The following is a 13,823-nucleotide window of genomic DNA, read 5'->3' on the forward strand; positions in this document are numbered from 1 at the left end:
TCCTATAAAACAGAACATCAGTATTCCTCCAAAATACTACACTTTTCAACCCACTCAGCACATATTTGGAGCCAAATTTTCAGCTGAAGTAAATCAACATCGCTCTATTGACTTATATGGAGTTGCAGTGATTCACGCCAGCTGAAAATCTGGCTGCGATCTTGATATATGTATGAAAGGGAGAACACACGCACACAGGGGTGACAGAGTTAGAAGACAAATGGGAAAACCATTAACAAATTAAAAGCATCTTCTAAGAAGCAGTCAAGACAACACGTTTCCACTGCAGCATCAAAGATCTGCTTGTCCCCTCCTCACATTTTACGTTGACTTCAGTTTCCATCCACTCGGCCAGGCTACATGTAAAATTAAATTGAGAATCAATGAGAGCTGACCTCCTTAATTAATTTGCTGCAGAAACCAAATGAAAGGGGAAGATGCTGAGACTAGAGGCAGCAAGGATAGGTTTTGTACAAACACCCACCCCTTCTTGTAAATCAGATTCATGACACTCCTCATTTTAAAAACTTCCCCTTGTTGGTGAAGGGATTTTTTAAGCTGCATTAGTTCCAGTGGGTGTGGGAATTCTGCCAGCTGCAGAGTCAGAAGTGAAGCAAAGGAGAGAAAAACGCCATTAAATCCAAAAGGAAGTTTATGGTTGGGGATGACCTCTTGCCTTGTTTATTTTTAGTGCTGTTTTTGTCACCATGCAGTTTTTCGGGACATTAAAGGAAAAGGTTTCCCTTTTCTAGGGTGGGGGCAGGAATAACAGCAGCTCTCTTCTCCCTCCTGTGCCACGTAGGGTGGTGTGCATGTGTGTGTGCACGCACGCACTTGTGCATGCCTCCCTGGACCTACTAGATTGACTGCAGGATTATGTTACCCCTATGGAGACACAACCCTGGAACAGAGCACACTAACAGGATTAGGGTTTCAGGATTTGAGACAGAGAAGCATGAAGGAGACAAGAAGGGGAGATTATTTTTCTTGTTAGATGGAGAGGATGTAAAATGGTGGCATGAGGATTCTGGGGAAGAGATGGACAGTCCCAGATTTACTAAAGCCAGGAACAAAGGATGAAAGAGCAACAATTTCCTGCAAGCATTTGGAGAGCAGCAGAGTCCGATTCTGCTCACTTCACTGAACTGCCATCACCCCTCCTGACAGTATGACCTGCATACTACCTGCAGGACTGGGCACTATGTATACTGGGCAGTGAGCCACCATTGAAAACAACCTTTACCGGATCACAGTTTATGCCTGCTAAGGACAAGCAGAATCCTAAGTATTTAGGGAGGTCCTGGATCAAGGTATCACCTGGGATACAAGGGCAGTGGGATCTACAGTTATCTTGCCAAGGGTAAGTGAGGTCCCAAAGTATAAGGCTACCTCTGGGCTAGGAAACCCAGGATCTTACTTCCTGGGTACAGTACTAAGGGTAAATTCTGGGCCAAATGTTGACAAGTTGTTTACTCTGCAGGAAGGGTGGAAGCAAATCAGGATTTGAGAGACATGAGTTAAACATCTGCAGTATAATATCTTAATGCAGATGAGGTTTCAGACTGCCAGCAGATCACTAGATCTTTTCTTGAACTCTGTAGATAAAAAAACCACAGAACTGAGCTTTCACTAAGATTACTGAGTCCAGATGTCCTTGGGCAAAACCAAAAGGAGAAGTACTCATTAGAGAAGGGGCAGACTTATCCTAAGAGCCACCCCTGATAGTCCCTACCTAGATACTGTAAGTACCTTGTGCCTTCCACTATCAGTTTCTAATGAAAGCTGAGGGTGCTAAGTTATCTGCAAGCTCTGCCCTTCTATATGCACCAATTTAAGATATAATTAAAGGAGGCCAGATAGCAAACAAGTCCTCAGACAGCCATTAGAATTATTAAGAAAATTTCAGTGACTGCAGCTGAGATCTTGTCTAGTGTTTCTCATCCTATGATCTACAAGCACTTTAAAAAAGAGGGTAAGTTGCATTATTTCCATTTTACGGGTGGGAAAACTGAGGAAAAAAGTGCTGACATGACTTGTCTGAGGTCACTGGCAGTCAGGAATGGAACTTAGGTCCCCAAGCACTCATTCCTATGTCCTTGTGAACTGGGTCCTGATATGATCCATACCCGCCTCATAATACTCAGTGATGTCAGTAATTGCTAACGAGAAAGGGCTTATTAAGAGAAATGTACTAACAGTAACAATCAATTCTTTTTTCTTTTTTTAAATCCTGATGCATTTTAGGCTGTATAAGGAGATTAGCAACAACACATAAACGTAAGGCCTGATGCTGACAGGGGCTGAGCCCCTTAGCTGAAGACAGTGGGAGTGGAGAGCACTTAACACTTCAGAACCAATATTTTTTGTTTCACTTGTACAAATGCCTGCAAAATGATTTATATGATATAAATGGCTACTATATCACGCTTGAAAATACAGCCTAGTGGGTCCATTGATTCTGTCTCGTGTGCAGCAAGTGCTAACACTATGTACAACAGAGATGAAGCTCCCAAATCTGACTTGCTGTCATTTATAGAGATTGATCAGAATGCCACACCCAAGCCTTCATGGGTTTTGGAGCATTTAAAATACAGATGCACATGTGGCACTTTGGACCCATGTTGTGTACATGCATGCATGTATAAATATATTCCTGAGAGAGACTGATATGTAGTAGGCAGGTCTATTTCACATGTATGTATTTCCATGTGTATATTAATGGGGGTGCATTATAGATGTGCACCATTTTCTGAACTAACTTTTGAGAGAAGGTGGCTTGCAACCCCCCAGAGCTGTAATCACTTTTCTTTCTGTACAGCATGCCCTTCTTCACCAGTTGAATGGGAACAGACGAGGTAGACAGGCACAGAGACAGAGAGACTTTAATCCTGACCTCACTCAGGCAGCACGTCTGCAATTCCATTCCCCTCCTTCTACTCCAAAAGGCAGTAGTAGCGCCTTGCAAGAAAACAACAGAGCCGTCCCCCACTGCCTTGAGCTCTCATTAATCTTGTTTTCCTCCACTTTATTCTGCTTTTTCCTATTCCCTTGCCTTTAGTGCACTGTATCAATGCTGACAGCAGCTGGGGAATTGAAGTTGAGTTTTCACATTCTGTTGTAAACAGCATATCCTCCTCTTTCCTCTTCCTTAGCACTGGTAACAGTGGTGGGGAGGTCATACCTGCCTTCCCATTTCTGAAGACAGCAATTCCTCCCCTCCCTCCCCCCGACATCTCCTAAACTGACTCTCTTTCTAATTTTCAGATGAAGATATAGATGTTAGCTGACCTCCTGGTAGCACCAGTGAAGCTTGGCTCCCAGCCTACCTTACCCAGGCAGCAGGGAGAGATTCAGAACAGCTTCTTATGGGCTGACACATATACACAGAAATATAGAGTCCCCCCTGCCCCTCCCCACTCCTCATGGCATCAAATCAAACTGCGGCAGACTTGACAAATCTATTTGGCACGGTTTGCTCAACTATTTCAGCTCGAACCATGCAGAGTGCTGCACTGACACACCATGAACAGGGTGGAATCTGCACATTAAATACAGACATCTGGGAGCTTTCCTAATGAAGGAACAGCAGAGATTAACGTTAAAGGAAAAGCGCAGCCAGCCCTCCAGTGCTCGATGCGCTGAGCTGCGCTATGGGGCTCGGGGACGTATATTTGAGTCAGGAGGTTCTGCACTCGCCCTGCTGCTGGGCTGCTGCAGGCGAATCATTTAAAGGGGAGGGGAGCTGCTCACCCTGATTTTGGGGTAGGCAAGCCACTGAAAAGCAATTACTTATTCTCCAGCCTCAGGAGGTGTCTGCTAAATTGAGGCCAAGGTACAAAAAGAGAAAAGAGACTGGAATGAACAAAAAAAGTGCAGAGGAAGAGATTGTACTTGTAAAAATTAAGAGAGAAAATGGCCTTGAAGGAGGCTACAGAGCTGAGAGCTCTTTGCACACATGAAAGGGTCAGATCCTCCACTGGTCATTCATGCTGCTACAGGGCTTGAAACCACAGGAGTATCTAGGCTGTAGGTTCTTACACTTTTGGGACTAGGCCTGACTGGTATAAAACAGCTTAGCTCCAATAAAAACAATAGTTATCCTGATTCATACCAGCTTAGGATCTGGAGTTTCACCTACAGCTTCACAGAGATGGGAAGGATAAAGTCACATGTGATGAAACTCCCTGCCCAGGCCCACTTCCAACCTCCCATGACTCTGAACAGTGGATTTCCTGAAAATGGCAATTTAAAACCAGTCTGACTAGGCTATTTATCATCATATCTTTCTAACTGTCCTTCTTACAACCATTCCCCTGTGCCTGAACTGTTAAAAATGGTCCCTCATGAAGCCTTAAATTTACCTGCCTTATATTTTGTTATAATCTCGAAACTCAGACTGGGTTCTCTGAAAGGTCTGCAAAGTCCTTCAAACCTTCCCAGATGACCCAGACCCAGTCATGATACAGAAGTGGTCACAGTATGGTTTAACATTGGAATCACATGAATCCTAGAGATATGCCCCAGCCACGAAGCACAGATCCAGATCCAGTCTGCCCACATATTTGGATCTGGGAATCTGGGTTGAACTTATTTCTATGGGAGGTAAGGTTCTGTGACCCTTATAAAGCTAACTAATTTGTACTGAGCTTCAGTAGGAAGCATGGCTTAGTTGATACTGGTTCAAGTCTGTGCTTTGACACACACTTCCTTACTGACCTTGGGCAAGTCACTGAACCTCTTTCTATAAAATAAGGATAAAAACCTTCCATGCCTCACAAGGGTGCTGAAGGATAAATTCATTGGTGATGCTGAGGCATTCAGACCCTAGAGCAGTGGTGACTGGGGAGGGATGGGGGTCACAGAAGTACCACAGATGTCGTCTGCTCTGAGACGTGGAGCTCAGCTGAGCCTGAGACATATATTAAAAAATACACTTACATGGAAGATGAAACCCTATGAGGGAAAGAACAGAACAAATCTCTGCAAACCTGAGCTGCTGAGTTACATGCCAGCGTTGGCCTTGCCAGTGGAGGGGTGGACCGTTAATTTAACAGAACAGTTGAACAACTTGAAATACTTGGGAAGAGGAGGCAGCTGCTCTTGGAGCCTTTGCTGCATGGTACATATGTACATGATCCAGTGAGGGGGGGGCAAAGCAACAGCACCAGCAGCCACACCTCATACTGATGAGCAGAAGTGCCCTTAATTAAAGAGAACGTGTAGCCAGGAGGAATTAGAGAGCAGCACCTCTTAGGACACACTATTGTTTTATACACAGCTATACTCTGAGCAGTCACTTCCCCTCCTTGCCAGTTAGCTCCTCACCTCATCATACCTAAAAACATCTGCCCAGAGCATCATTTGAGTGTCTCCTGCATCGAGCATCCATTGTGCATCCAAAGGATCAAATATCTCAAAGGGTCAAATATCCATATTCATAAACAATCTCAGTCCCCATGCCTACACACAACTGGGAGCTGCGGACAGAAGAGGCACAAGCATGGAGGACTCAATGCATCACTGCCAACCACGACTGCTACTGCAGATCCCATATACTTGACAAACTGAATTGCTCCTCATTATTTATTGTTCGCTTTATTCTCTGGGACATTGTGATCCCCTCATAGGATTCGTGCCCTTTCATTTCCAGGCCTCAATAACTCCTGAACTGCAGTTTCATGTGGTTTTGTGATTGTTAACCCAGCATGCAGACGGGGCTCCGGCCATAAATGCTCCATGAATCTTGTGTGGCAAAACACAGGCATTTTCTCCTTCATTTGCAGTCAGAGAACATACTGCAGGCTCTCTCCACTGAGCAAGATGCAACAGCAGCCAGGTTTTCCAAGGAATGAGGATTTCCTGATCACTTCACAGATGAGGAAGATTATTTCTGGTGAAAGCCATATCACAGATTCTTTCAACCCTGACTAAACAGTGTCAGCAAGCAGCAACTCCCACCTCCCATCCATTCTCCCCCCACAAAAATTATATTATATTATATCCCACTCTTCTGCTGATTGCTAGACTCACAGAGATGCAAATACTATGGAGAAATGCATTTACCTTGTGGTTTTTCCCATGCCGGAACATCATCCAATCCTCACCATTGGTGCTGACCTCCAGCTTGTAGGAGTGGACATAGTAGCCATTCTGTGTTTCTCTGGAGATGGCACCCTGGGTAGCAATGGCTGTCAGCACCGTCAGGAAACGAAGGTCCACCTTGTTGGGTTTTCCAAGAGATGAGAGGAAGAGAGGGGTAAAAACATCAGACCCATCATAAACTAGATCATCCCTTATTTTAAAAAACTGAGGAGCAGATGCTTCATTGCTGCAAACTGCTGCAGCTCCAGTCCATGGACCTACACTGGAGGTTTACACTTTGTCAGTTTAAACTAGCTGTGATCTAATACTGAATCTCCTTGGGGTTTGGTATAAAACAGAGATAAGGTGGTGACTTTTGCCCTGCAGTGGCTGGAGAGTTGTCTTGAGAGTCCTGTGCAAGGATCAAACTGGTTTGGACACTCAACACAATCACTCCAGCATCATTTTTCACCCTGCTAGACTCTAGATCTAGCCACACACAGGCTGCAGAGAAAAGTGCTTCATGTTTTGCCTTCTGGCTGCAATTCTCCAATCTCTCATTTCAGGGGGCAGAGGTGTGTTGCAGGTGCCTCACTTTCCCCTCCCATCCTTTGCCCATCTTGTCTGTATGTAAACTTTTTGGGACAGGGACTGTCTTCTCCCTTGTCTGTGGGGCATCAGTCTCAGTTGGGGAATCTAAGCACCACTGTGATAATAAAGAATAAGTGGTAGTGGAGGGGAAGTGGTGTAAGTGCTAATATGCCAAAGATCACACAGGAGCAAAATCCTGGTGTCCTTACACAACATTTACCCACTCTTTAAGCAAATTCCCACTGATTTCAACAGGAGGAAAACTCCCCCCACAGGGATTGACCTCAGCAGTGGTTTAGCCAGCACAAGGATTGGGTGAAACTGGTTAAGGACCTTGAAGTTTGCCAGTATGTGAAAGTTATAGAGTGTCCCCTCAGACAAGACAACAGGATCTTCACTAAAATTGAAAGCTCACATCCTTTTAAATGGGACAGAGGCCAAGCTTTTTGGTGTAAAATAAAATCATGATGTCCAATTAGCAAGAGCTGCAGTTCATGGTTTTCCATTTTTTTAGTTATCTGGGTTAAAAAAGGTCACAGGAGCTGGCTCGGTAGCATTGCCATGAATGAAGAATTAGATATCTGCTTCAGGCAATGACATTTCACTACCTCAAGTTCTTAATGCCCTTTAGCATGCACCATCTCCCCATGATATATATGCAGTCAGAAGCCCTTTATGGACCAAGAGTATGGTTCAAACAAGGTCCTAACAAAAGCCTTTGCTCTATAAAACCCCTAATTGAAGTCCACCCTGCCAATGCTTGCTACATCTCCAGTAGAATAAATATTATTCTAGCCACTCTTTCACAACACTGTGTTAAGGCTCTGGCCGTCAGGATGGCTGCAGAGTCAATGGTCCTTGTAAGTGGCAGCATTCAGGCTCTCAGCTCTCTGGAAAGTCCATCAAAGTTTAGGGGGCATGAGGTCAAGTCAGACCTTGTATAGGAATGTTAATGGGTCAACAGGGCTGGCTCATTGCACAAAGGCAGTCAGGCTGACTTTGCTGAAGAGCAGCAGCAGCAGCAGCAGCTAACCCATTGCTGATTCCCTGCAAGTCACGGAGGCAATAAAAAATCCTACAAGCCTCATGTTTCAAGGGTCAATTTAACAGCATGAGAATCGGTTTGGTTCAAAGCCGCGTGGAGGGGGAGGGGCACTGAAGCTTCAGAGTACAGTGGCAGGACCTTGCCAAGGCTGGCTTCGCCTCCTGCAGAGACGCATTCTTGCTGCATTGCTCTGCCAGGGCTGGCTACAAAGCTCTCCCAGCGGTGCCTGCCAATGCCAGTTACCTTGCGGCACTGCCTCACAAGACAAGACTGGTGGGAACTCCAGCAGATCATGCTTTTGACAAAAGAGATTTAGAGGTCAGTGCAGCACCGCATGCCATGCCAGCTGTCTGGCAATACAACTGCTGCTAAGCCTAACATCAAGAGCCCTGCTTCCCCAGCATGTTAATGTTCTACCTGGATAATCTAGGGCTTCTGTTCTCCCCTTTTGCCCACTGGGAGCAGGACATACCTGGAGGTATTCCTTGTTGGAATCCACATTGGGAGTCCATCCATTGTCATCGCTGTTGAGCCGGCTCTGCTGTGGGGTCCACCTCCCATCTGAGTAGGTGGAGGAGGCACTGATCTGTTCATTGGAGATCCTGCCAGATTCCATCCCCAAAGGAATGTTGCACTGGAAGTCTAGAGCAGACACATGCACAGATCAGTTTACAAATCCTGTATACTTCCGTTCCAGTTGGAAGTCAGCCATAAAACTACTCCCCAGAATCCTGGAGCAAATCCTTATGCCCATAAAAATGAATGTATTTACACAGGGCTATCTGAGCACACAAAATCACTGCAAATACTAATGTGAAAGCATCTGTGAGAACAAGGGGTGGCCTTGGGTTTGAAGGACCTATTGGCAGTTGTATTATCTGGATTGTGTTATTAAGAACTTTCCCACTTTTAGAATTGGGTAAATGCCATCTCCACACTCTTTGGCCACCTCTGATATGTGACTGCCTTCTCCTGTCCACATCAAGTTGTGCTAAGCCATTCACCTAGCTGTAAAGCTACTTAATTTCTTAAGCTAGGAGATGAACCCTAACTACAGCCAAAGCAAGGAATGGGGAAGGCATGAAAGAAACGCACTCTGCAAAGTCTGAGAGGTGTTGAGGTCAGATGGGAACATAATGGTTGATCAGGAGTCTATGTCAGACTTGACAGAGAGGGTGGAGGGGGGATTATTCCAGGTGGAAAAGCAGGATCATAGGAGGTTCCTACCAATTAAGACTGAGAAATCTATTATCCTGTTTTCTGAATTTCCTCTCTTTTAAGGCTTTTAAAGGTGCAATAATTCAGCCAGGATGCACATCTTGTGCATTTTGTGGCATATGTCCCACAAGCAGGGGCAAGATACATTTAACAAAAAAAAAATGGCAAAAAAGAACTAAGCTGGCCAAGCCCTCAACTTGCATACAATGACATTGCTCTACTAACATCCATTTTTTTTTAACATGGCCATGTTATACACAGCACTAGAAACACTAAGCAAATTATACTCTCAGGGGTGCCATTAAAGTCTCAGTGGGCATGTCTACATGAGACGTTTACTGCGGAGTAGATTATTAGCTATGCAGTAAACATCGTGTGTCTACATGTGTGTCCCTATTAGGCTGCAGTAAACTAATTAACTCTGCAGCAAGATAGTACTTGTACATAGAAGTACTATCCTCCTGCAGAGTTTTTTTACTCTACAGCAGCACACATATAAGACTCTGCTCTGGCTGGCTGGGGCATGAGGGTGCTTCAGCATGGGGGCTGCCTGTGACATGCCCCACACTGAAGCATCCTCGTGCTCTAGCCAGGCCCCCCGTAGCATGTTGAGTGTGGGGAGTAACCCAGGGATGGCAGTCTGACCCCTTGGGCCCCCTGCCAGCTGGGGCTGCTCCAACCAAGCTTAACATGCTGTGGTCCCGGGCACAAGTTCAAATGGCATATCCGGAACCAATAAGCTCCCTAGCTTATTGTTTTGCATTAACTGTGCATGTAGACGCGCCCAGTGAAAACAGAATTTGTCTCTTGAATAATTTTGCTCTTTTAATTTTTCAAATTTTAAGTTGAATTAACATTTAATTTCCCTGTTTTCTAAAAGGGGGGCAAAAACACAAAAGCAGGATGGGAAAGGAATACACACAAACTCATGCAGTCCCATCTCAAGCTTTTTTAACTGAGACATACCTGAGGCAGGGCTCCTTAACAGTAGCTTCGCTGTGGAGTCCTTAGCACAACAGCCTTTAATGGTGAGTGTCTGGTAGTCTAAACTGCTCTAAGTATCTAAAGTCCTGTGTGCTCAAATTGGGATCACCCAGACCCACCCTTTTTTTGGATAAATACAAATTAGAAAATGGGGAGACAGGTACAGTATTCTGAAAGTTTTCTCTGTGGCAACATAGGTTCATGGTACAAGGATGCTGAGAACTATTGTTCTAGTTGAAGGGTACTATGAAAAAATAAACATAACATTTTCTAACATGCATATGTTAACACTACAAGTTTATGCATTCACAACGCTAAAAGTACACAACTTATTTTCATCAAATCAGATCTTTTCCCTTTCTTTGTGAGGAACAGACAACAAATTTAAGTTTGAAATTCTTAGCTTCAGGCATTTTAAATTAGACAAGCATGAAATTTCAACTGGCAGTCTGGATAATTGTATTTTGAGAAAATCAAGGAAAAAAAGAGCATTTCTTTCCCACTCTTCAATAATACAGCTGCACCAATTTTACTGAAATCTTCCAAAAATCCCCTGGAGTGAGACCAGACATGGAAAGTTTCACCCCAAAAGGAATTTGAAAAAGTTATGAGCAACTAAAAAGATGAAGGTCAGATGGATTCATTCTTAACAATAGTGCCCAGGCAAAAGCTAACACACACTTATTTTCAGTTCTCTCTGTACTGCTGTCTGAGAAGCAACCCCTTGAAAACACTCTCCGGATTACTCATTCAGATGCACAGATGGATGAAAACACTCCCAGAGATTCAGATGCAACAATCCATAGACCTACACAAGTTAGAAGAAACTATAAAATTTCCAGCTTACTGTCTGGAATCTCCTGCTGGACTAAGTAGTAACGGGCTGAGAAACCATCTTTGGCCACTGCCAAATCAGTGTGGAAGGTGAGTGAGAGGATACCAGTAGTTGAGCGGATCTCTGAAGGAGTCTTAGTACCACAGTATCTGCCTATCAAGGGGCCAACTGCAAAAGAAAAAGAGCAATTCTAGTTTCAGCATCTTGGTTGGGAACATCAATCTTTAACAAATCAGCACTACTGAGCAAAAACATACAGGTAGTGGACAGCAAGTAACAACCAACCCTATGGAACCAATCGGGATAACATGAAGGCTTTTCAGATTTGCTCACTACCATCACTTACAATGGTATGGGTTTTTTTTAAGAACAGAGAAAGCTGAAGCATGGTATTGGTTAAATGAATGTCACTCTGGCTATCCCTCCGCATGTCTAATGTATCAATCACTGTATTACAATGCATTATATATAATATTTGATAAATCGTTTATAAAGCAAGTCTTTCTCCTATATCTGCTGTGCCTTAGTGATCAACAGGTCTATCCTGTCTTTAGTTAAGATGCTGACACGATACAATTAGAAAATGAGAAATGTATGTTTATGTGTAAGATAAAGCCTACACTGACCCTCCCTGAGCACAAACCCAAAGTGCCAATAAAGTAGGCAGGATTTGCAGCCTTAGCATTTAATTGGTAGCTTCAACTGAGGGAAGGCCAATAATGTTTTGGATCCATTCAAAAGCCAAAGGCAAGTCAAAGCTTGGTCCAAGTCTATCAGTCCACCAAGCTAGTGTGGTTAAAGCACACCCGTTTCTATAACTAATAGTGTACAAAGGGATGATGTGGCTAGAATTGTATGTGGTCACTTTTGGCTCTCTCCAAATGACCAGGTCCCCCTTTATAGCTGAATTTATAGCTGAGTTGAGGAGGCCTTCTGCATAAGTCTGTCAAAGCTAAAAATCCTTTCCTTGAAGTCACAGCAAGATACCATAACCACTCTGTTACCACCTTCTAGCCTTCCAGACACCTTCATGATGCAAACTACTGTGGAACATTTCAGATTCTCTATCCTTTTTGTTAATGGGACAATGACAGACACTGAAGAAAGCACTATTTCACTCCAGTGCTTACCTTGAGGAATGCCATCCCAGATGTCTAGCCAGTCATACTTGCAATCTCCCTCCCCAATTTGCAAGGGGTCGTGCTCGAGGTCAAAGGTCAGAAACTGAAGAATGATCTCCATCTTTGGCTTAGCCACGATGGTGAAAGTGCAATCTAAGTTGTGGGGATACTTATCAGGGAATCCTGGTGACTCTATAGTGCCATTGGTGCTGGTGAAGTTTCTAGAACAGTCTTCAGAGCCTGCAGTGGTAAGAAAAGTAGATACAACATTAACAGCAATACGGCTGGGGGGGCTCTCTTCATTGTGAGCTATTGAAAATCCATTCTGGATCCAAGGTGGTTGTATTCGCAAGAGGAATTTCACTGAAAATTTCCTGGGAAACAGCAGTTTTGTAAATAGCGTAGAATGTGGATTTAAACCTCTTAAGAATGCTTTAAAGTCTCACCCTCTCTCTTCATATACTAATTTTAATGGCACTCTTAATCCCCTAGACCAGTAGTCATCAACATTTTTAGGCTGCAGACTGGAGTGACCCAGTTTGGGTCAGAGGTAGGTGGATGGGTGAGTGCTAGGACCCAGCTTCCATTGCCGCTTTTCCCTACCATGGCATGAGGAAAACACCCATAGCTGGCTGGCACTTCTCCCTATGGCAGCACTGGAAAAGTGAGTGTCAAAGCCCTCCTGCTACTGAATGGCTTCAAAGCCCCATGTCTGTGGGACGGATGAAATGGCTCTGTGGGCTGACTCCAGGCCACAGGTTGAACCTAAACACGTTTGGTAAATGTCAAGAGCCTACAGCTAAAATTCCTCAGCTAATATGGGGGAGGAAGGGTTGAGGCTTAGGAGCCAAAACCCATATCCAGTCAGACTAAAAGAACTAGCTCCCTATAGGCACACTTGAGGATTTAAATGGAAAAAAATCCTTTGTTAAGGAGTTTAATTGCCCTAGAGAAGGAAGAGAAACGAATGACATCTGGTATGGAAGAGGAGCTGTTGAACTTTTAAGAGAGCCCCTCTTCTGGTTTTTTGGCTGTCTGAGAATTTTGTATTAGGCCTCCTCACTTCATCCTGACCTGAACCTCTCTCTCAAGAGTCAGAAAAACTGGCTTCTTTTTCCAAATATAACAAAGACTTGCTGTGAAGCTTTATGCTAGTTACTTAACTATTCTGTGTCTCAGTTTATCCACCAGCAAAATGGGGATAATAATATTTATAAAACAACCATGGTCTTCTGTTTGGAAAGTGCTTTGAAACCATTGCACAGAAAACTGTAAAGGAAATGCAAATGAAATGCAAATGTTCAATTATTAATTGTTGCTATTATGCATTTTCTTTTCCATCATAGCAACAATTAGGAAAGCCACCTTTCTGCAGAGGCACTTGGAGATTAGCATCCCAAAAGCTCATATAAATGGGGAATCCAGCCGATGGCCTAACATTTTCATTGTGGGGCTGCTGAAAAATTTTGGGGCCAGTGTGGGGAGGAAGGCAAGAGAGATTCTACTGAAAGGACGAACAGAGTGCTCTTTCTCACTGATTTAGTTGTCTGCACCAGAAATGTTAGTTATTTCTATCCTTAAGGAAGACTTTCTGATTGCCAATAGGGCAGACAATGTTGCCACTTATTTATTGCTGTCTTCAACACTGGCCTCCATTGTACCCAAGCCAGCTAAGTGCCTCCTTTCTCTCACAGGCCCAAGGTGCCCCAGGGTGGGGGGAGGGAGAGGTTGTGGCCTATTCATACCAGGACAACTTTAAAAACACTGCTCTGTAAAGACTGGACAATTAACAATGGAAATTTCTAGCCTGGGGGTCAACAGAGGGGAAAGGGGATGTTTCAAGGCCTTGTGCCCCACAACTTTAACACTGGATTAATATTCACAAAAGGTTCTGACTTTTGTTTTGTAGGGATTCTTTGCTTCCCCTCTATAAACCCACTGCTTCAAC

At 44.1% G+C, this 13,823-nt stretch overlaps 1 protein-coding gene across 10 annotated transcripts in view; it reads right to left on the minus strand.

Moving 5' to 3' along the window:
* Positions 1–13,823, minus strand: part of NRP2 (neuropilin 2) — a 126,750-nt gene that overhangs the window by 67,455 nt on the left and 45,472 nt on the right. For all 10 annotated transcript variants that reach the window (XM_025211048.1, XM_006029547.2, XM_025211046.1 and 7 more), the window contains exons 4-7: positions 11,885–12,115; positions 10,767–10,922; positions 8,190–8,359; positions 6,064–6,219 (exon numbers count right to left, since the gene is read on the minus strand). In XM_025211048.1, coding sequence (XP_025066833.1) covers positions 6,064–6,219; positions 8,190–8,359; positions 10,767–10,922; positions 11,885–12,115 — 713 coding nt within the window. The remainder of the gene's footprint in view (positions 1–6,063; positions 6,220–8,189; positions 8,360–10,766; positions 10,923–11,884; positions 12,116–13,823) is intronic.

Source organism: Alligator sinensis, unplaced genomic scaffold (assembly GCF_000455745.1).
Source record: "Alligator sinensis unplaced genomic scaffold, ASM45574v1 scaffold372_1, whole genome shotgun sequence".
Lineage (NCBI taxonomy): Eukaryota > Metazoa > Chordata > Crocodylia > Alligatoridae > Alligator > Alligator sinensis.